At 55.7% G+C, this 19,679-nt stretch overlaps 7 protein-coding genes across 7 annotated transcripts; all 7 read right to left on the bottom strand.

Moving 5' to 3' along the window:
- Window positions 1-568: 568 nt before the first annotated feature.
- On the bottom strand, window positions 569-2,560 carry GNI_012120 (hypothetical protein; the record flags this gene model as incomplete). Its single annotated transcript, XM_011130543.1, has 1 exon — window positions 569-2,560. One exon carries the CDS (start codon window positions 2,558-2,560, stop codon window positions 569-571), a length of 1,992 nt encoding a protein of 663 aa, XP_011128845.1.
- A 415-nt stretch (window positions 2,561-2,975) lies between these two features.
- GNI_012110 (hypothetical protein) lies at window positions 2,976-5,378 on the bottom strand (the record flags this gene model as incomplete). The annotated part of the gene is made up of 1 exon (XM_011130542.1): window positions 2,976-5,378. The coding sequence occupies one exon, from the start codon at window positions 5,376-5,378 to the stop codon at window positions 2,976-2,978; it is 2,403 nt and encodes an 800-aa protein (XP_011128844.1).
- Window positions 5,379-5,747: 369 nt separating this feature from the next.
- GNI_012100 (hypothetical protein) lies at window positions 5,748-7,913 on the bottom strand (the record flags this gene model as incomplete). Its single annotated transcript, XM_011130541.1, has 1 exon — window positions 5,748-7,913. The coding sequence occupies one exon, from the start codon at window positions 7,911-7,913 to the stop codon at window positions 5,748-5,750; it is 2,166 nt and encodes a 721-aa protein (XP_011128843.1).
- A 987-nt stretch (window positions 7,914-8,900) lies between these two features.
- On the bottom strand, window positions 8,901-11,363 carry GNI_012090 (hypothetical protein; the record flags this gene model as incomplete). The annotated part of the gene is made up of 1 exon (XM_011130540.1): window positions 8,901-11,363. The coding sequence occupies one exon, from the start codon at window positions 11,361-11,363 to the stop codon at window positions 8,901-8,903; it is 2,463 nt and encodes an 820-aa protein (XP_011128842.1).
- Window positions 11,364-11,435: 72 nt separating this feature from the next.
- GNI_012080 (hypothetical protein) lies at window positions 11,436-13,793 on the bottom strand (the record flags this gene model as incomplete). The annotated part of the gene is made up of 1 exon (XM_011130539.1): window positions 11,436-13,793. One exon carries the CDS (start codon window positions 13,791-13,793, stop codon window positions 11,436-11,438), a length of 2,358 nt encoding a protein of 785 aa, XP_011128841.1.
- A 288-nt stretch (window positions 13,794-14,081) lies between these two features.
- GNI_012070 (hypothetical protein) lies at window positions 14,082-16,595 on the bottom strand (the record flags this gene model as incomplete). The annotated part of the gene is made up of 1 exon (XM_011130538.1): window positions 14,082-16,595. The coding sequence occupies one exon, from the start codon at window positions 16,593-16,595 to the stop codon at window positions 14,082-14,084; it is 2,514 nt and encodes an 837-aa protein (XP_011128840.1).
- Window positions 16,596-17,485: 890 nt separating this feature from the next.
- Window positions 17,486-19,669, bottom strand: GNI_012060 (hypothetical protein; the record flags this gene model as incomplete). Its single annotated transcript, XM_011130537.1, has 1 exon — window positions 17,486-19,669. One exon carries the CDS (start codon window positions 19,667-19,669, stop codon window positions 17,486-17,488), a length of 2,184 nt encoding a protein of 727 aa, XP_011128839.1.
- Window positions 19,670-19,679: the final 10 nt, after the last annotated feature.

The following is a 19,679-nucleotide window of genomic DNA, read 5'->3' as shown; positions in this document are numbered from 1 at the left end:
CAACACACCCTCATTCCGGTCCTCCAAAAATGGGGGAGTTTTACCAATAAAACTACGAGAGGCCGAAACACGAGGGGCTGAGAGATAAGGGGCCCGATCGCACAAATTCCAGACTGCACCTCGTCGACAACAGAGCCACTCCGCGGGTCAGCCGCAGTGCAATAAAGTGTTCGAAGTGGTACAAAATGTCATCTCATAGCGGTGGCTCGCCAAATGTATGAGTGAAGCGACCTCAATTTACCACCCGACAGGCCAAGTGCCACAACCTGTTTCGGCGACACATGTTTCGGACACCTTCGTCGAACAGCAATGGTTGGGCTGAGAGAGGGTGCCGAGCTCGGAAGTTTGGAAACAGGCACAACGAGGGTCATCCTGCATGGCAAGGATCCACTCTCCATTGTAGGCAATGGTCCACTGTAGGCAATGGTCCACTGTAGGCAATGGTCCACTGTAGACAAGGTCCATTGTAGACAAGGGTCCATTGTAGACAAGGGTCCACCGTAGACAAGGGTCCACTGTTGACAAGGGTCCACTGTAGGCAAGGGTCCACTAGGCAAGGGTCCACTTGTCATCCGCTACGTACTCTTTTCGTCGGCTCTTCATCGTTTGTGGACGAGTTCGGATCCGCGATGTTACCATACCTTTTTAGAGCTACGTCAAATTGCCAAGCTCTGCAGAATCCGCAGGTCATTCTTCGATCCAGTTCGGCGTGTCTGAGAACGGCTTCCATGATGGATTTGTCTGGTAGCTCGCACATTTGTTGTGGGCCTTGGTGTGGGCCGTGGGCTATTGCAGAGATTTTGGGCTTGACCAAGTTGATCATCTCGCCGAACCATCGGTCCCCCAATACGGTGTGAAAGATGTCAACAATGTCGTCATTGGAGGTACGTCGCCGGCGTGGCTCAGAGCGACGCGAGAATCGGCGGAGTCCGCAAGCAATCCAATGTGCAGCTCTGGAGCTGAAGGCAATTAAGCGTGCAGATGCCACAGACACAGGCAGCTCGCCAAACTCATCGGGGAAGTGATCCCGGTAAATTGCGCTGCTGAATACCCACCATGCCGGGGGTTCTTTCAGCCAACTGCTGAACCTCGGAGCAACCTGCCTTCCCTTCAGACAGGTCTGCATCCGACAGGCCAAGTACCATAATGGTGACACATGTTTCGGCCGAGGGACAATCTTTTCACTTTCGGCAATAACTTGGTTAAGCAACTCCGCCTCCAAGTGGTCATTCATCAGTCCCACCAGAGACAGCCACCTCCACCCAGCCGTACTGAAAGGCTTCCCTCTCCCAGTCCGACGATTGGACACATCCGACTTGTTTGTGGATAGCATTCCCTGAAAGCTGGTGAGAGCAAATTGAGCAAGGTCCCGCTTCGCCTCATGCGTCATCAAAATTATCCCCTTACCTCTCTCCCTCATCTCTGCCGTCACAACTTCTTTCTCGCTTCTCTCCTTCTCCGCGCAGTCATCAAGCACGCGGACCATAAATGCGGTCATCTCCGGATCAACCAATTGATTGGTGCCAACCGATTCATTCGTATCAACCAATTGATTGGTGCCAACCGATTCATTCGTATCAACCAATTGATTGGTGCCAACCGATTCATTCGTATCAACCAATTGATTGGTACCAGCCGATTCCCTGGAAGTAGGTGATGAAATTGGTAGGGATCTGGACGGAACGGCTTCTGGCGTAATGGAGTCAGCTGGGACGGAACTGGACGAGGAGGGCTGAGGATCACAGGAAGAGGAGGGCAGAGTATCATTGCGATTACGGGTCCGAAAACTCTTGGTCATTTTTAGAGGAGTTGATTCGGCGTATTTACGTAAGCACGCAAGGTATTGCAGATTTGACAGGTGAGCCGGAGGGGGGACGTGATGCCTCATTTCCTGTATGGCGTCATCAAATGCCTTCTTGCCCATAGAATGCTTAACACTCATTAAGAACGTTGGTGGCTGCCCCGAGGCCATCCATGTTTCCTCATCAATGTGAGCATTGGTGTAAGCCTGACGGAACCACCATTCTAACTTTGAGTAAGCACAAATTCGGTTTATACATTCCTCACTCTCCGGCAAACGAACAACTCCGTGTGGGAAGGAGATCCGAAAAATCATCCTCCGGCAATCCCACCCGCCACGCAGCCAGTAGGGCGTCCAGCGAGCTAAAAACCCAGACGGAAGGAATCTCTGCACGACGCCGGCCAGAAACCAGGTATCAGATAAACCGACCGGTCTAGGTACCAAGTTTTCTAACTCTGCAATGAAACTGCCTCCTTGCCACTCTCGTATTAACAACGCCAGTTTTAATTGTCGCCAGGAACAACTCTCGAAATCTGAAATTGACAAGTCGGAAATTGATAGGTCTTCCCGCTTGCTCAGCTCCCTCATGATAGTGACCTCAGCCAATCTTACAATCCTCACTTCCTCGTTTGTACTGAGCACGGGTTTCCGGTTTTTTTCCTTCTCCAGGCATTCGGCTAACACCCGTGAAACCAATGTGGGCCCAGCCCCGCCCTTTATTGAAGGTGTAGGACCAACTCCCATTGACAGTCCTGTCATTTCTCCGGACGCGTCCACTAAAAGTTCAGGACAAACCCCCATTAAAGACTCTTTCGACGATTCTTTCGAGGCGTCCTTCAGTTCTTGCGCCACAGACCCTGGCGAGACCGGCCCCGTAACGGGAGCTCTCGGTCTCGGACTCCTCACATCATTCGGTAGCGTCCCTCGCACGTCGATCATTGGGAAGATCGCCAGAGTTATCGACCGGGCATTCAGGTGGCCGCAACATACCCTCATTAAATGCTTAATGATAAAAGGCGGTTGAATAATTAAAGTAACTTTGAACCGGGTGTAAAGTTGAAAGGTACACCCTATCCGACAACCTCCCGACTGAAACTCTTCGTCAACTGGTCCCCTCCTAACACAAAAAGTGCTAAAACCACAAATGATGGTGTCCCATGGATGATGCCATCCATCATTGCACACTCTTTTTTGTTGGTGGTTCGTCTTCATCCACGACCATATCGTGTCTCTTTTTGGGTACATCAAAGCCCCAAGCATTGCAGAACCCACAAGCGGACCTTCGACCCACCTGTGCATACCGCATGACGGTTTCCATGATGGATTTATCTGATAGCTTCTGCATTCGTTGTGGGCCCTCCTCGGGTACAATTTGAGAGATTTTTGCTTTGATTATATTGATCATTTCGCTGAACCAGTGGTCTCCTAGTACTTTGTGGAATACATCCACAATGTCGTCATTTAAGGTAGGTGACCACGTTCTGCTTGACAGGCGGAATTTGTGGATTCCGGTTGCAATCCAATGTGCAGCTTTGGAGGTGAAGGCCATTAAGCGTGCAGATGTTTTAGACATGGGCAGCTCACCAAATGTTTCGGGGAAGTGATCACGGTATATCACGGTGTTTAAAAACCACCAAGCAGGAACCATTTCCACGCACCCGAAGCCTTGAACAGTATCCGCCCCCTTCAAACAGGTTTGCAATCGACAGGCCAAGTACCACAATCGCGACACATGTTTCGGCCTCGGCACTACCTTTTCACTATCGGCTATTAACTTGTCCAACAACTCCGGCTTCAAATAATCATTCATCAATCCTCCCACGCACAACCATCGCCACCCACAGAAGCTGAAAGGATCCGCTATTCGAGAGCGACGGTGTTTTTCTTCCGACTTTCTTTTCAAGGACAACACAGCCCGATATCTCGTTAGAACAAATCTGGCAATACCCAACTTTGCCGGGCTCGTCATCAGAGATTCTTCGCACTTCTTCTCTTTCTCCCGGCACTCTTGAAGCACGCGGGCCATAAAGCCGGTCATCTCGGGAGCAACCGACCTCTTGGCAACAACCGAGTTATCGGCAATAATCGACATACCCTCGTCAAACAAAGACGGTTGCGAAGAGGATGACCCTGGAACGGAATTGGACGAGGAGGGCACAGCTTCCCGGATGGTTGTAGGAAAACGACGGTTGGTCTTCGGAGGAGCAGTCTCAACATACTTTATTAAGCATCCAAGATAGTGAACATTTGTGAAATCAAGCGGAGGTTTGATTACACCCTTCATTCGCTGGACGGCGTCATCGAACGTCTGTTTCCCTAGTGCACGCTGAACTCTAAAAAGAGCCGCTGGCCATTCTTCGCTTACCCATGTGTTCTTGTCAATGATAATATTTCGCTTTGCTTGACAGAACCACCAATCTAACTTTGAGATAGCGCAAACGCGATTTATATTCTTCTCACGTTCAGGTAAACGAACAACTGTGTCTGGAAAGGAAATTCGAAAAATCATCTTCCTGCAATTCCAACCAAATCTCAACAATGCATCAGACGGCAACCAAGAAGCCACCCCCCGGCGTGAAAGGAATAGTTGTAAGATACCAGCCATAAACCACGTGTCTGATAATCCAATCGGTCTTGAAATTAAAGTCTCCAATGCTGAAATCAATTGGGCAAATTCATCGTATTTTAGCTCACGCATTAACAATGCTAATTTGAGCCATCTCCATGAACAGCACTCAAAATCTGGAGTCGACATGTCTGTCTTTATTTTCCGCTTGTCGAGCTCTCTACGGACACCTGCCTGGGCCAACTTCACAATCCCTAGTTCCACTTCAGGACTTAGAGCCGGCTTCTGATCCTTCTCGTCCTCCAGGCACTCGTATAGTACCTCAGCGACTAAATTAGGCAGACTTACCTCGTCTTCCACCAGAGATGAAGGAGGACAAGCTTCCACCTGAAGTCCCTCCAATGCTTCGGCCACAATGCTCGCCCATGCTCCACTCAATGATTCCTCGCATGGTCGCGGGGTCGCAGGCTCCGGTCTAGCTTCAACCGAACCTTCCATCGAACCCGGCACCGAACACTCCGGCCACGCATCCCTCAAAAGCCCCCAGGCTCCCACCACCGCTTCAAACGGGGTTTCCACCCCACTCCCCGACATCCCACTCTCCGGCATGCCAATTACCAGCATCCCACTTTCCGACATTCCACTTTCCGGCATTCCACTTTCCGGTCCCTCTCTTGAGGCTTCCCTCGGGACCTCAACCAAAGACTTCGGCCAGGCTTCCTCTGGTTGCTCTGCCCAGGCTTCCGCCCAAGGCTCCGCCAAGCCTGTCGCCAAAGGGAGAGAGCAGGGGTCCATGGAACATTCTGCAAGCCGGACCGTAGTGCTTGGTTGCTCGGGGTCCGGCGTCTTTCCTCCAGCCACCGCATTCCGTTGCGCTTCTGGCGACAAGACAGAAAAAGCTCTCTCTCTCGGACATCCGGCATCCTTGGGCAGGCTCTCTACCGCCCATACCGGCGCCCCAAGTATAACCGCCGTCCACCGGCACTTTTGGGCGGCGTGGCAATTCCTCATTACTGTTCCCAAATAAAGTTCAAGTAATAAAAGTGAAGTAGTACGGGTCAAGTAATGATAGTCGAGACATTGCCCAACGACGAATGCGGGTGAACGACGGGAATGCAGCAGCGGTAGCCGAGTTCTGGTCGTTGTCCAGCACGTCGTCTGACAGGCCCTTATTCGTATGACAGCCAATCATGGCTTCTGTGGACATGGCTTCTCCCATGGGCGTGGGAATAGACCCAATGGTTGGAGCCCTCTCGAGGGTCTAGAAACAGGGATGACAGGGGACGACGATCAAGCGGCATGTTCAGCCTGTTGCTGGTCAGGCGGCGAGGGGCTTACGGGCATCCCACTGGTCTGGCAACCGGTTGGGCTGGCAGGCGGTTATCCGCCGCACACTCTTTTTTTCGCCGGCCCTTCATCATCAGACGAGTTCGCGATGTCAGGTCTCTTCAGGGACAAATCCAACCGCCATGCTTTACACAGTGCGTCGCCGACCCTTCGATCCAACCCCGCGTACTTGAGGACGGCTTTCATGATGGTCTTGTCTGGTAACATTTGTTGTACGTCTTGGGCAAGTGCAAGTGCGGAGATTTTGGGTTTGATTATATTTATCATCTCACTGAACCACCGGTCTCCAAGCACCGTATGAAAAATGGTCACCATGTCGTCATGTAAAGTAGACGACCATGTTTTGGACGTCAGTTGGAATTTGCGGAGTCCTGATGCGAGCCAATGTGTAGCTCTGGAACTGAAGGCAATCAAGCGTGCAGATGTATCAGACATCGGTAGCTCACCAAACGCGTGTGGGAAATGATCCTGGTAAATTAAACTGTTGGGTATCCACCATGCCGGAAGTGCTTTCAGCCAACATTTAAAACTCGAAGCAATGACCTTCACTCTAAGGCAAGTCTGCATTCGACAAGCCAGGTACCATAATGGTGACACATGTTTCGGCCTCGGCACAATCTTTTCACTATCGGCAATTAAGTTGTGAAGCTCATCCGGTTCCAAATAGTCATTCATCAATCCCACCAGACACAACCATCGCCACCCGCAGCTGTCGAAACAGCTATCCACTTGCCCATTCCCGCCACTCCGCCCGCCCAGCTTGTTTAACGCGCGCTCATATTTCCTTAGAACACATCTGGCAATATCCACGTTCGCCCGACTCGTCATCAGATATCCTTCTTTTCTCTCCCTCTCCGCGCACTCCTGTAGCACACGGGCCATAAAGCTGGTCATCTCCGCAACAACCGACCTGTCGGCAGCAACCGAGCTCTCGACATCTACCGAGGCCGGTGACAAACCAGACAGCGCAGGAACGGCTTCTGTCGGAACAGTTTCTGTCGGAACGGCTTCTGAGGGAATGGCTTCTGATGGAATGGCTTCTGATGGAATGGCTTCAGGTGGAACAGAACTGGACGAAGAAGGGTCACTGGATGAGTAGGGCAGAGTATAACGTGTTGCCTTGGGATAACGGGTCCGAAATTTCTTCGTCATTTTCTCAGGAGTGGTAACAGCGTACTTGTGCAAGCAAGAAAGGTACTGTAAATTTGACAATTTCACATGGGCCGGAGGCGGGATTCGAACCCTCATTGCTTGTATAGCGTCATCAAACGCTTGCCTACCCAAAACCCGCTTAACTCTGAAGAACTCGGTTTGTCGCTTCGAAAGACCTCTCCATGTTTCCTCATCAATGTGAGCATTGGTGTAAGCCTGACGGAACCACCATTCTAACTTTGAGTAAGCACAAATACGGTTTACACATTCCTCACTCTCCGGCAAACGAACAACTCCGTCTGGAAAGGAGATCCGAAAAATCATCTTCCGGCAATCCCAACCACCCTTGGATGAGAGCTTCGGCGGCAACCACCGACGCATATAAGGCAGAAATGTATATAAGACACCGGCTAAGAACCACGTATCAGATAAACCAGGCGGCCGCACCACCAACTCTTCCAACTGTGAGATCAGTCCGCCACCATCATTGTGTTGATACTCACGCGTTACCAATGCCAATTTTAGCCATGCCCATGAACAGCGTTCGAAATCGGAAATCGACAGATCGGAAATCGACAGATCGGAAATCGACAGATCGGAAATCGACGATAAGTCGGAAATTGACGACAAGTCTCCTGCCTTACTTTTTCGGTTGCTCAGCTCTCTCAGGTCTCTCAGGTCTCTCAGGTCTCTCAGCTCTCTTAGGATAGCGTCCTTAGCCGAACGCGCAACCTTTTCTTCCTCATATGGCCCGAGGGCCGGTTTGAGGTTCTTCTCCTTCTCTAAGCACTCGTCTAACGCCCGGGCAACTAAATTAGGACCAGCCCAGGTGGTCCGCGGTGGGACGGACAGTTCCGTCGACACTTTCACGAAGAGTGGAGGTCCCAGGAGTGCAGGTCCCCCCATCGACTTCGAAACTTCCTTCCGTGGCTCTAACGAAGCCTCCTCCAACGAGGACTGGTTGGTCGTCGTCCCCCCCACACGGACCACCCCAAACAAAGTCAGGATTATCCACCCAGTGTCCCGGCCGGCATAACATATCCTCATTCAAGGCCAAAAATTATGTATAAGCAGTCCCCGGGTGGGATGCGTAATATGCTGTCTCGGTCAACTGGCCGGACGTGGCGCCGCCGCAAGTGGCTCACCAGCGACGTACCGTCACCAACCACGACGTACCGTAGACCAAACGAATCTTTCCGCGGAGGAAGAAGATGCCCACCTCTTCTTCACATGACCACCTACTTCTGTATTAGTGCCCTACTCGGCCTCTTGTGGTATCGACCCCGCTCACAAGGTCCAGTACCGTCGTTCTACGCATCTCTTTTCGACCACCGTCTCCTTTGTCAAGAGCCTTCATTTTAATGTCTTCAACTTGTCTCAGAATTTCACTTAGCGAGTCCGCAGCATACCGTTGACGGATGCAACGCCCATCCTCTCGTTGTTCTTTCTCATTTTGGGGTGTTGGGTTTTGTTCCGTAATGTGTGCGAGGAATGGCCGCCCGCCAGGACACACTTGTCAATGGAACTCCTTTTGTCCATGACCGTTCCTGGACAAAAGGAGTTACAGAACGGCGCCTTTATTACAGGAACGGCGCCTTTATTACAGGAACGGCGCCTTTATTACAGGAACGGCGCCTTTATTACAGGAACGGCGCCTTTATAACAGGAACGGCGCCTTTATTACAGGAACGGCGCCTTTATTACAGGAACGGAGTTGCCTTAGTGCGCCTTTTGTCCAAGGCGCACTAAGGGCCATGTACGCAGGTTTCGTGCCAGCGGTACTTGTGTAAAAGTTGCGTACGGAGCCTGCCTGACATTCGCATTGCTTTTAGACCCTCGCGTTGGTGCTAGCTCCTCACATCACAAGGCTGTTGTATTAGTGGTTTTGTCACAGATGCACTGGCAGTAGATGTCGCAGTAAATGTTTGTTAAAACAGGGCGATACAAAAAGGGCCCACGCTAAGCCCGTCCGCTAAGCCCGGTTAGTCATCACGCTAAAGCTCGGTGAGCCGTCACGTTAAAGCCTGGGTGGGGTTATCCGCTGCATAGTCTTTTCGCCGTCGGTTCTTCATCCGCCTCCGAGTTCATCAGTCCGTATTTCTTCGAGGGTACATCGAATTGCCAAGCTGTGCAGAATGCCTCGCTGGCCTTTCGACTAACCATTGCGTATCTTAGAACAGTTTCCATAATCGACTTAGGCGATAATCTTTGCATTTGTTGTGGACCCTCATTAGGAGCAATTTGAGAGATTTTTGGTTTGATTAAATTGATCATTTCGTTGAACCATTGGTCTCCTAGCACGGTGTGGAATATATCCACAATGTCGTGATTTGATGTTGGCGACCATGTAGCGGAGGTAAGACGGAAGTGGCGGATTCCTGATGCAAGCCAATGTGTAGCTCTGGAACTGAAGACAATTAAGCGGGTAGATGTCTCAGACATAGGTAGCTCACCAAACTCTTGTGGGAAATGATCCTGGTAAATTATCATGTTGAGTACCCACCATGCAGGTAGCGCATCCAACGACTTGCCGAAACCGGGTATAATTCTTGACCCCTTCACACAGTTCTGCATTCGACAAGCCAGGTACCATAATGGTGACACATGTTTCGGCCTCGGCACAATCTTTTCACTGTCAGCAATTAATTGGTGAAGCTCTCCCGGATCTAAGTACTCGTTCATTAGTCCCACCAGACATAACCATCGCCATCCGCACGTTCTGAATGCGTTCGCTATTAAATTCGGGTCCTTTATCGACTTGCTCTTCTGGGACAACACAGCTCGGTATTTCCTTCTGGCATACCTCGCAACGCTTTTCTTCTGTGTTCTCGTCAGATCTCCTACCTCCATTTTCTCCCTCTCCTTGCAACCCTCAAGCACACTGGCCATGAAGCTCCCCATCTCCGCAGCTACCGACCTGTCGGGATTTATTGTGTCATCGCATTCAACCAAAAACGGAGACGAACACGATGGTTTGCAGTGTGGTGGAATAGATGAAGAGGGCCGGTCGGATGTAGGATCAATGGTGATTTTAGGATAACCCTTGATCTTCCTCTGCTTTTGTGAGACTCTATCGACGTATTTGAGCAAGCAAGCTAGGTACATTGAATTCGACAATTTCATACCGGACGGAGGTGGGATTACTTGCCTCATTGCCTCTATCGCCTTTTCAAATACCCGTTTGCCCAAAGGAGTTTGAACATTAAAGAGCTTCGTCGGCCATTTCGACACCTTCCATGTTTCTTCGTCAATCTGAATATTTCGTTGTGCCTCACACAACCACCACGCTAACTTAGAGCTGGCACAAATACGGTTTACACATTCCTCACTCTCCGGCAAACGAACAACACCATCTGGGAAGGTGACCCGAAAAATTAACTTCCTACAATTCCAGCCGTAGGAATGATGATTGGGCAACCAACGAGCTAAGCATCCTGACGAAAGGAACCTATGTAGCATTCCAGCTAGAAACCATGTATCAGAGTAACCAACCGGCTTCGGTATAAGACGCTCTATCTCTGCAACCACTTTTCTGACGCTGCCATTCTTGACTTCCCACTCATGTATTAGTAGTGCTAAATTCAGCCATCGCCATGAGCAAGCTTCGAAATCAGAAATTGGAACTTCACATCCTCGATCCTTTATCTCTCTCAAAATAGACGCCGTTGCCAATCTCACGATATCCGTTTCCTGACCCGCACACAGGGTCGGCTTGAGATTTTGTTCCGTGGCCAAACACTCTTCCAGAACGCGCCCTACTAAGTCAGATCCCAACCACGGCCCTACCAAAGGCTCCGGATAAGCTTTTGTCACCGGTTCCTGTGGGTTTTCGATCATTTGTTCCTGCGGGGCCTCCACCACCGGTCCACCCGGTGCTTTTTTCGGAGGATCCACCAGTGGTTTTCTCGAGACTTCCAACTGGGGATCCGGCACTGTTTCCGTCAAAGGCTTCATTAATGGATCGAAGGGGACACGCGTCTGAGAGAACCAAGCTCGGCTTAAAGGCCTTATTAATAGGGCTGGAATCGAAGGAAAGCTGACTCGTTTCAAAGGACCCACGACTTGATCCACGATTTGGTCCTGCGCCACACGGAACCAGGCTTGTCCGCTAGTTCCCGGTTGTTCGGACATTTGCATTGTAGGACCCACAAGCTGTGGTGAGTCAGACTGTCGTGTGGCTTGCGTCATAGGAAAACAAGCCGGATTCCAAGGTTCTTGCGGGGGTTGGACTGCAGCTAGCCAGGCTCGGCTCAAAGGTTGCACTACTGGGGCTTGCTCCCATGAAGCTTGCTCCCGTGGGACTGACCAGGTCTGCGTCGTAGCTTCCAATAACGGTTCCCGGAAGACCTGAGGTCGAGGAGGCCCCGCCGCTCCCGCTTCCGGCCTCCCCGGGTTAGACCTTTTGGAGTCTTCAGGCGGTATTCTTCCCTCGTTGGGCACCCCAAACACGGCCATGGTTATCCAGTGGTTCTGGCGACCGCCACGACATATCCTCATCTCAACAAACGAAAGTAAATGAAAGGAGCAGAAAATGAAAACACAAAAATGTCCAACAAAACAAATGCCGGGTCAGTCTGCAACGAAGCACCGCTTTTTTAGGGGCAGGTCCTCATTGCGCATGCCCCGCATCCCGGAAACGACCTTCGTTTGCTTACTGCGAGGTTGCATTTTGGCCCGGTGATTCCACGAGTTGCAGAAGAGGATGACCTCCGTTTCTTCGACGCCTGCGCTTTTGAGGAGGCACTGCACGAAGCGGTGGTCGGGCAGGTCGTCGGGCGGTGCCATGTTGCTAGAGAGTTGGTCTTTGAAGATTCTCACCAGTTGGCCGAAGCGCGTTTGGCCTAGGACTTGGCGCAAAAGTTGGACGGCTTGAGTGGCGTGAACAGATGTCCACATACGGCGACTGGCTCGCATGTTGGCGACCCCGGTGGCTAGCCAGCCGGCGGTGGTGCAGAGGCAGGCCAACAGCCGTGCAGACTCTGCGGACCGCGGCAGCTGTTGGAATTCGTGCGGAAAGTGGGCCCTGAAAACAGTGCCCGGGCACTCCCAGATGCTTGTCGTGTTCCAGAACCTGCCCGAGAACTTCTGCAGGTTGCAGGTTTGTATAGCCGTGCCAATCAAACGCACTAGGTACCAATGCGGGGACACATCCGCCGGCCGCGGTACCACCGACTCCGCCTGTGTCAGGAGTTCCCTCATGCTCGCTGTACTTTCGTGCTCATATACAAGACCTGCGAAAAACAGCCACTTCCACTCACACCGTTGCAGCCGCAGATCCGGCGTCTTCTTGCCCTTCTTCCACGTCCCGAGCGCCGTCGTGACCGCCGTCATGATGTGCTCCGCCACCTTGGCACGTCCTTCCACCGACAGCATTTCCTCCCCGCTGTCGGGCGCCTGCTCTGCCAGCAGACAGTCATCGATCACGCCCTCGACCATTTCGGAAACCGGTGTGCTTTGTAGCCGGCCCGGTTGCTTCCACAAGTTCGCGACTGACAGGTCCAGTAGGCAGGCGACGAAAGCATCGTTCGACACAGTCTTGTCGGCCGCCAGCTCGGGCGCCAGGCGGTGCCGCCAGGCGTCGACGGCAATATTCCAAACCTCACATAAGGTTTCGCGAAGACGCACTGCGAGCGTCAGGGACTTCGTCTCCTTCGCCAGCCTCCGCCATCCCTCCCGGTCGCTGGGCACACCAGTGGGCACACCAGTAAATTGTCGGAGCCACCACTCAAGCCGCGAGAGTGCACATACGAGCTTGATCGACTCCTCCGTCTCCGGCAGCTTCTCCGCCAGCCACGCAGACTCGGTGGCCGGGCAGTAAAGGCGTTCCTGCGAGGTCCAGCCAGGCTCCAAGACCCGCTTTGGCAACCAGAAATGGAGTCGACAGGTCAACGGACACGCCTCCAGGAAACACGCCAAGAACCACACGTCCGAAAAACACGCGGCCTCCCGCTTCCTCGCCACCCCCCGTGCTTCAGCGACCACTGTCGCGAAACGCCACTTCCCAGAATCGTTCTCCAATTCATTTCGCATCATTCGCGCCACCTTGTACCACCGCCACCCGCAACTCGTAAAGTCCAGCGTCATTGCGCCCGCCAGCTTCGGAGTACGAGCCACAACCCGAGCCGCCAACGTCACCAACCTCGTCTTTTCCCCTTCATCCAGTGCCAACACCGTACTCCCTTCGGACACCTCACATGCCGCCATCGCAGCTGCCGTCAAACCGCCCTCCGACTCTTCAGCCGGGACCCGCTGTGTCGGCAGCACCAAACGTGTGAGGACCACAGAACAGCTCGGTAACGCGGTGCCTGCCTCTTCGTTCCCGCTCGCTGCTTCTTGCCGGTTCGCTGCTTCCTCTGGACCCAACGGGGCCGCAAAAAGAGACAGGGTGACGGCTTCTTCCACTTCCATCGCTGCGTTTTCCCCCATCTCTGGCTGGCCCATCTCTGGGGGGTCCAAATCCGGCATCACGTAGGTGTCCATCGCAGCGTTTTCCCGCATCTCTGGGGGCTGAAGCCAATTCGGTATTACGCAGGTCTCCAACGGGTCCGATACCAGCGGGTCCGACCCCTGCGGTTCGCGTACAGAGTGCGCAGCCCACGGTGCAGGCACAAGCAAGTCCGGCTGTTCGGCCGTGCCCTCCTCTATGTCCTGTTCCATCATCTCGGGCGAGTCCGGCACGACGTATGTTTCCAGCGGCGCGAACGGGTCGGTGACTTTTGGCGGCCACATTCCGCGTCGTGCTGCCGGAGACTCGGGCAGTGCATACGGGTGATCCCTTCGGACAAGTGGTGGGGTAGCCGGCTGTATCGTGCTCGTGTGCCGTATCACCGAGGGCCGGTTCTGCGCCACCTCGGCCGCAGGCTGCATTAACACCACGAGTGGCGTCCGTAAAGCCAACAATTTCTTGGCGCCTGCGCTACACTTCATCTACAGGAGTATGATCGGTAAATTAATAATACGCCCCAACGAACCCAACATCCAGTCACAAAAATAAGCAACAACATCGAACAGGCCACCCTCGCCTAAAGTAGTACTCCGACCTGAATACCTACCCTAGCCTAGGGCAGCGTACTCGTCGTGAACTAACACTTTCGGCGTGACGAAAGTGGCACGCTCGGTAGGACTTGACCGTGCGGGGCTTGGCCCGCGATAGGGACAAAAACTGTCCAGTTGCCACCCTTTCGGAAAAAGACTCTCCCCCCCACCTGCGAACCCTCAACGACAGATCCCACCCGCCTCCGATCGAACGACGGACCTAGTTCGTGGGCGTTTGGGGGGCTGGGTCGCGAGCTTTGTTCTTTTCTTGCCGCCATGCTTGGTTTCGCTGGTTCCCACCTGCTCCGTGCTGGTTTGGGCGTGGTTGGGTTCGAGCCCGGGGTGGGTGGATTCGACGAGCCAGTTGCGGCAGAAGCTGACTACGGCGGATTTGTGTGTCTGTTGCATCAGTGCCTGCAAGAGGGAGACGTCCGGGAGCTTGTCAGAGACGTTCAGTTGGGCTCTGCAGAGTTGTAGGAAGGGGTGGAAGTGTGCTCCAAGGACCCGGCGGAACATTTGGGCAGGTTCGGCCCAGTAGGAAGATCGCTGGGACACGGTGTGGTCGAAGCGGCGTGTACCTTGGCCCAGCCAACGTACGCCGCGTTCAAGGAAGGCGAGGAGCCGACGCGACTCAATGGACTCGGGCAGTTGGCCGAAGCCGGCGGGGATGACGCCCCGGTGCACCAGAACCGTCTGGTTCCAGAAACCGAAGCGGCGACCTCTGAGGTCATTGGAGGTTTCCCCGTCGTAGACCGGTACCCACTGCGAGAGTCGGTACTCGAGGCACCCGCTGTGCAGGTAAGAGCATATCAGACAAGCTAGGAACCACTGCACCGAATCCTCCGGTGAGCGCGAGACCACCGTCTCCGCAAGTGCGACCAAGCGCCCTAGTTCTGCTGCATCCAATTTATCCTGTAGCAATCCCGCCAGATGCAGGTAGCGCCATCCGCACATTCGAAACATCGGCACGCACGGCGTACTGAGTCCTGAACGCAGCTGCTCCAGGCGCTTCTCCAACTCCTGCGCCACGCACTCCGCTATCGCCCGCTTGCACCCATCCGGCACCGCCTTCTCTCTCGCTACCCATGACGGATCCGCCGCACGCGCGAGACGCTCCGCCGCAAACTGCTCGGCCAACACTGCCGCAAAATATTCCGCCGCCGATCGCGCCTCCGTGGGTGAGCCAACTGTCTTCCCGTCCGACTCCGGCGCTACAGAGCAGACTGTTTTTCGGGGCTCCGGCTCCGGATCTGGCTCGTCGGGGTCAGGCTCCGGCTCTTGGTCTTGTATTCCTTGCCGCCCTTGCTCTCGCTGATCCAGCTCGTAGTGGTCCAGCAACCCGTGGTGCTCTTGGTGGCAGACCTTTGGGCGCCAGGTGGGCGTTAACTGGGCGGTGAGGAGGAGGTCGGCAAGGAACTCGTCGGTGGTGAGAAATAATTCTGGTGGCGGACGGGTGTTGTGGACGAGTGCGGCAGCGGCGCGTTCGCAGCCTTCGTCGCCGAGGATGCGTCGGAGGAGCTCGACGGAGCTGCTGAATCGCGGTAGGGCGCGTTCGTCGCCCCAGTGGGGTTCGCGCACAAGTGTGCGGCAGAGCTCACATTCTGAGCGCGCGAGCAAGATGACGAGTTCCCGGGCCTCTGGCCCCTCGGGCAGCCGCTGGAGCTCCAGCGCAGCGCCGGCGCCGGCGCAGAGCCGGGCGCGGCTGTCCCAGCCGACGCAGCCCGTTTCGCGCAGCTTCGGCAGCCACTGCGAAAGCCAGCGCATGGAAGGCAACACCTCAAACGCGCAGGCCAGGAACCAGGTCGCCGAGACCCCCGGCGGCCGGGGCGGTGCCACTCGTTCTACCTTCTCCACCAACTGCCCAAACTCCAGCCCCAATTGCCTCCCATCCCGCTCAGTACACAACCGTTCGCGCATCAACGTCGCTAATTTAAACAGACGCCACTCGCAACTATGAAAGTCCACAACCAGCTTCCGTCTTTTCGCCACGCCCTTCACTGCCGCCCGAGCCGCCATACGCACCACTTTCGCCTCCGTCTCCTCACTCAGACTCCGTCCGCGCGAGCTCTCCGCCTGCATACAACCCATCAACACGCGCGCAACCAAACTGCCCGAACCCGGTCCAGAGGCCGAACCCGGTCCAGAGGCCGAAATCGGGACCGGGGCCGGGAGTGAGGCCTGGGCCGGGGCCGGAGTCTTGGCCCGTTCCGCCACCGACACTGACGCCATCGTACGAGACAGCTGCCTCACCAACCCGTCCGTCCTCCTCGGTGGCGCCACACCACCCGGAGCATGTCCTGGGTGCGGTCCCGAGACAGCACCCGACGCCCAGACAAGACGAGGGAGAGCACCTGGACCCGCCCCTGGGACAGACCCAGGCGCCCAGACAAGTCGAGGCACAGCACTCGGACCCGCTCTTGACGTAGACCCAGGTGCCGAGAGAGGCGCCGACACAGACACAGAGGGGAGAAGTGCCCCAGGAAGCGACTGACCGGAAAACGATCTTGACGCCGGGACCACTGGTAGACGCTCCTCCACGGACCGGGGTGTCAGCATGCTCGTGTGCATTATAACTGACGGCCTCTCCACTACTGTCGACGGCCCGTTGGCCGCTGCCGACGGGGGTGGGCACACAAACACCGCTATGCGGGTGCCCAGAGTCGCACACGTCCTCGTACCAGCGTTGCACTTCATCCGGTCGCGACTTTTCCGGGTCCAAATTTCCTTTTTATTGCGGCGGTGTCAACAGGGCTGTCTGAGGTTACGAACCAAGACTGCCTAAGCCAGCTCGTGGAGCGGAAATGCGAACACCAACACACGCCCCGTGTTGGGTCGAAATCGGGGCCCCTTTGAGTCGGGAAGACGGCTAGGAGCCTGTCCGAGTAGCGGCTACAGTCCTCTCTCAGGCAAGCATTGTGGCGCCGTCAGTCCCCTCAGGCAAGCATTGTGGCGCGATAGCTTGCTCGCTTGCGCGCACTCCGAGGGGGGCTGTGAGCGGGAGGGGCTGACAATCAATTCAGGGTAGGTTACCGAGTTCGTAAAAAGTCCCTCAACCCGCACAAAGCTAACGGCAGGGCCGATCGGATTCCGGTTTCATTTGAAGGGGGACGCTTCTGGTGAGGAAACCCGCACGCCCCCCAGCAGCGCACAACGTAGCACCAATATTTTTTTCCCTTTTGGAAATCGAAGTAGGTACAATCCCACTTCGATTTCCAAAAAGGGTACAAATCGAGGCCGTTAGAACAGGTGCCAACGTCACTGTCACTTTGTTCTTGCCATCTTTCTCAATACCCTCATAAATTAAACATCGGTACGTTGCGCTCCGTGTGTTGGCCAGAATTACTGCCGCCTCCGTCTCTCTACTCACCCTCCTCTCGGACTACATCCTCATGCTAAACCATTCGACCTTTCAACCAGCTCGTTCAGTGCCACTCGTCGGGCCCCTCTCCGTCCTTACTCACTGCCGTGGACGTCATGTCTTCGGATCACCGACATCGTCTTAAGTAAGCCCTTTCCTTCTTCGCTGTGTTATCGCTCTACCGACATCAGCGCACCAACGTCATCTGGCTGAGTGTTTACACCACTCAACCACAATTCTGTGCAACAGAAAAACTCGCGCAGTGTGGGAGAGGTTCGTGCTGTTCGCCAACTCCGTTTTTGGGGGGGAGTTCGGGCTGGTGGCTATTTTGATCCGGGGGGGGGAGGGCGTCGCAGAAGGCGGCAACACATTCGAGGACGACGCCGCCGTTTTTGAGCATGCAGCCGAGGAAGCAGCGATCGTCGGCGTGGGCGAGGGAGTCTCCAACGGCGGCCACTTGCGGACGGAAAACTGCGACCAGATCCTTGCAGCGGCGCGCTCCCAGTACGCGGTAGATGCTTTCCACGGCGCGCTCGTGTTGGGACGCGGGTTCAGCTCCTAACCGTTCCGAGCCGTGGATGACCCAGTGAAGCGTGCGCGAGGCGACGCACACGAGTGTGCGAGACGCCTCGGAGTTGGGCAACTGCCCGAACTCGGTCGGAAAGTTGTCGTGATACACCGGCATGTAGCACTCCCAGTCGAGCAGCTCCACCCCGCGGCTTCGCCACCCATTTAGCCGCCGCGCAATAAGGCGGTTCGAAACATAACGTCTCAACAACTCCGCCAGATACCAAAGAGGCGAAACTCCAGACGGTCGCGCGACCTCCATCTCACACTTCTTCGCCAACGCAAGCACCTGCTCGGATCCGTAAACGTCATGCAGCATCCCCGCCAGACTCACCCAACGCCAACCCACCTTCAACCACGGCTCACTCGCCGTCGCCGCCACCGCGCGCGGCAACCTCGACCACAACTTCGTCACCGCTAATGAAGCCATGTCGTGCCGCGCCTTCGCCCACTGCTCCCGTTGCGCTACACTCCACCTGCGCCGTTCCTCCGCTTCCGTCGTCGCACACTCCGCCAGCACCTCTTTCATGTACGCCACCGGCCCCGGAGCCGGAGGAGGGATCAGCACCTCGACTTGGGCTGCCTTCGGTCCTCGGCATGGTGTTGGCGCAGCCTCCGACCCCCGGGATTGTGTTTGGGCCTCTCCGTTCCGCGCGGCGTGAGTAGGCTCTCGCGGGCAGTCCCAGGGGGAAAGCGCGCACTCTAAAACGTAGGTGAGGAAGCGTTCGTTACGCAAGCGGAACCAGCTCGCCGGCGGCGGCAGGCGGTCGCGCAGGAGCGCGGTGACCTTGCTGCATGCGGCAGGGCCAAGCACGCGCTTCAAGAACGGGAGCAGTCGCTGCCCCTTGACCGGCTCGCGATGCTCAAGCAATTCCCAGGGTAATGTGCGCCCTGGTCCCGTGAGCAAGTACTCGAGTTTGGAGAACGCGCAGGTAAGCTGTAGCGCCTCGGCGCGCGACGGCAGGGGCGCACACACGTGTGCGGCGGGTGCGAACGTCTCGCAAAAAAGACGTTCGGCGGCGTCGACGCAGTTGACGCCAGCCGCGGCTGCGAGTTGGCGCGCCAGATGGCGCGCGTCCGAATCCAACTCCAGCACGCAGGCGAGGTACCAGGAGTCAGTCAGGGCGGGTGGTCGCGGGATCACGTCCGCGAACGCGCGGAGCCAGCCCTGGTGCTCGGGCAGTCGGCTGCAGACCAGCCCCGCTAGGTATAGACTGTTCCACGGGCAGCTGCGAAAGTCCGCCCGCGCCGGTACGGCCCGCATCACCACCAGGGCCTTCGACATCACCTCCGTCATTCGTTGGCTCGTCGTCGCCGTCAGCACCGTGTGGTCGTGCGCCGCACACGCTAACACCACCCATTCCGTCAAACCCAACGAACCTGCCTGCGCCTCCGGCAACAACCTGCTCCGCGAAAGGCAAGAGGGGCCAGACGGAGCCACCGCCGGAGGCCTCCCTCCTGGTAGGCTCGAAGGTGGCTCGTGCACCGGATTCGACTGGCTCGGCATCCACTGGGCCTGGTCCCCCGTCGGCTGAGTCGCCGTCGGTTGACCCGGCATCGGCTGACCCACCGTCAGCAGACCCGACATCCACTGGTCTCCAAGCCACTGGTCTCCCACCGGCTGGCCCGACATCCAGTCGCTCTCCATCCACTGCTCCCCCGTCAGCTGAGCCGCCATCGGCTGGGCCACCACAGCCTCATCCGGCATCCAGTGGCCCTCCATCCACTGGTCCCCCGTCAGCTGAGCGGCCACCGCCTGAGCCGCCAGCGCCTGGCCCTCCGTCGACTGACCCGACATCGGCTGACCCGCCGTCGACTGACCCGACATCGGCTGACCCGGCATCGGCTGACCC

Source organism: Gregarina niphandrodes (assembly GCF_000223845.1).
Source record: "Gregarina niphandrodes unplaced genomic scaffold scaffold00002, whole genome shotgun sequence".
NCBI lineage: Eukaryota > Apicomplexa > Conoidasida > Eugregarinorida > Gregarinidae > Gregarina > Gregarina niphandrodes.
This window is presented reverse-complemented; position numbering and strand designations above follow the sequence as displayed.